The following is a 2,278-nucleotide window of genomic DNA, read 5'->3' as shown; positions in this document are numbered from 1 at the left end:
TCTATCATCTATCTGTCTGTCTGTCTGTCTGTCTGTCTGGCTGGCTAATCATATTTGTCAAATAAAAAACACCTCTAAGGCTGATGAACTGATAATAATCGATAAAAAATAAATAAATATTGAAACCGCCTAGTTCTTGTTTTTTTCCTTTCAGAAGTAGCTTATTCAAATAAGAGGTTTCTGATGGAGTTCATGTGTGAAGTGTGAACTATTTGTTTAATATGAACAGATGGTTGTTTGGTCACACGTAGGCTAGCTAGAGCTCACCGATGGATTTACCATATTTCCACTATTTTTATTTAATAATAATAGTTTTTGAAATTTTTGGAGGAGCAAGTCTGTTTGTAAAGTGCAATTCGCACGTGTGTGTTTTTAATTAGCGCGTGTGTGCGTGCGCGCGCGCTCGCGTGAGTGATGCGCTGAACGCTCTCCAGCAGTGCGCGCGTCCTCCGCTCGCGTCCAGGTGTCACATTCTTCGGATGCTTCTGATCATTTGAACCCGGGACCGAATCATCATGACGGACCCCTCCTCTGCTGCTGACACCACTGCTGGTCCTGTAGACCCCGGTCCTGCTCCTGCTCCTGTTCCGGATCCAGCGGTGTTGGATTCAGCATCGACTCCTGCAAACGGACACCATCCGAACCAAGCAGATACTTTCAACATGGAGCAGCAGATGAAAATAGGAGAGCCGGAGGACAACGGTACGAGTTTGGGTTTAAATACGTTTGATAGAGACTTTATGGGTTTATTTGCGTGGAAAAATACATATACAGCTGAACCCGGGGCATGTTGTCACGCTTACTCCAGTGAATATTTCTCAGGTTGGGTTTATTTCTGAAAGTCCGTTTCTGAAAAGACATAAAATGTAAAGACTTCACTTCAAAATATATAAACAAAATAAAAATAAAAAAGACTAGCAAAAAATATAGCTAGTTAGCCTAATTCAATACAGCGGTAATTAATTACAATAGAAATAACACGCTTTCATGAACACTAATTTGAGATTAATACATTTTTTAAGATGAAATGCCATCTAAAGTATATTTTAAAAAGCATGTTTCACAACATATATGTATTTAAATATATTTTAGACTATTTAATGGCTAAATTAAATAATTAAAATTTAAAATAAATAAATAAAGATATTTTATTTATGTAATATTAACATTTATATAATAAATATTTTATTACAGAATTAATTTTTTTAATAAATGTAAAAAAAGAAAGAAAATTAATCAATTAAAAAATATAAAACTGTTGTTTGGCAAGCAGAAAGTGCAATTAATTTATTGTTTGAAGTTACAAACATATTAAATGTATGTGACAACTTGCCCCAGTCTTATGCTCAGAACGCAGATTCATTCATTATATATTTGGTTCTTTTCTGAATGAATTCTAGTGTGATTCTATTGAGCGCAACATCTACAACTGTAGTTTTGAGAACATAATTCATAAATTTTTTCCTAATTTAAGACAGTTTTGAACTAGATGCTATAAATCAAAAACACACTGCTAAAGAAAACAAGCATTTGTATAATTGGACTTTTTAATCAAAACCTCATAGTTGCTGAGATATTGCATTTGTGACAACTAGCCCCGGTGTGTCTCATACACTTTATGGACTTATTTGTGAATAAATCCCATTGAATTCCTCTGAGACACATGTAGGATGTGTTTAGATGTGAAGACAGTGAGATAACCTGACGTAAGCTAACTGAGCGATGTCCCTCAGCAGGTCTTCTGGAGAGCAGTATGCGTCTGAAACCCCATGAGGCTCAGAGTTACAGAAAAAAGGCATTATGGGTATCCTGGGTCTCCATTGTGGTGACAATGATCTTAGCCATCGCTGCGTTCAGTGAGTATCCGGCCCCTCATCTCTAGAGGATCACGGGCCCCTTGATAATACAGACCTGTATGATGTCATATCCTGTTTTGAAGACGAGCTCCTAGTTGATGTAGCTTTATTCTTTTGGGACTTTGTGATACAGTTTTAAAGATCGAATTCAGTATCGTTTCTGTAGTAGCAGTTTGGTTTTTATCTTACAGTCTAGAGTGGGATGTTGAATCGTATTTAATACATAAAATTATATATATAATTATTTTATATTACTTTTACAAAAAGTTATGATATATGTAATATATGAAATATAATAATGTTATATGGTTTTTTATGTATCATTATATAATCATTTATAATATTTTTATTTTTTATATATTATTTAATTATATAATTAGTTATATATAATTTATTAATACATGTAATTGCAAAATATATAT

At 34.0% G+C, this 2,278-nt stretch overlaps 1 protein-coding gene across 1 annotated transcript in view; it reads left to right on the top strand.

The window, feature by feature from the left end:
- Positions 1 to 431: 431 nt before the first annotated feature.
- The window catches only part of LOC107745987 (transmembrane protein 163-like), a 29,844-nt gene continuing 27,997 nt past the window's right edge, over positions 432 to 2,278 (top strand). The window contains exons 1-2 of the mRNA XM_016560019.1: positions 432 to 702; positions 1,737 to 1,856. Coding sequence (XP_016415505.1) covers positions 516 to 702; positions 1,737 to 1,856 — 307 coding nt within the window. The 5' untranslated portion in view covers positions 432 to 515. The remainder of the gene's footprint in view (positions 703 to 1,736; positions 1,857 to 2,278) is intronic.

This window comes from Sinocyclocheilus rhinocerous, unplaced genomic scaffold (genome assembly GCF_001515625.1).
Source record: "Sinocyclocheilus rhinocerous isolate Xijiao unplaced genomic scaffold, SAMN03320098_v1.1 scaffold1339, whole genome shotgun sequence".
Taxonomy (NCBI): domain Eukaryota; kingdom Metazoa; phylum Chordata; class Actinopteri; order Cypriniformes; family Cyprinidae; genus Sinocyclocheilus; species Sinocyclocheilus rhinocerous.
This window is presented reverse-complemented; position numbering and strand designations above follow the sequence as displayed.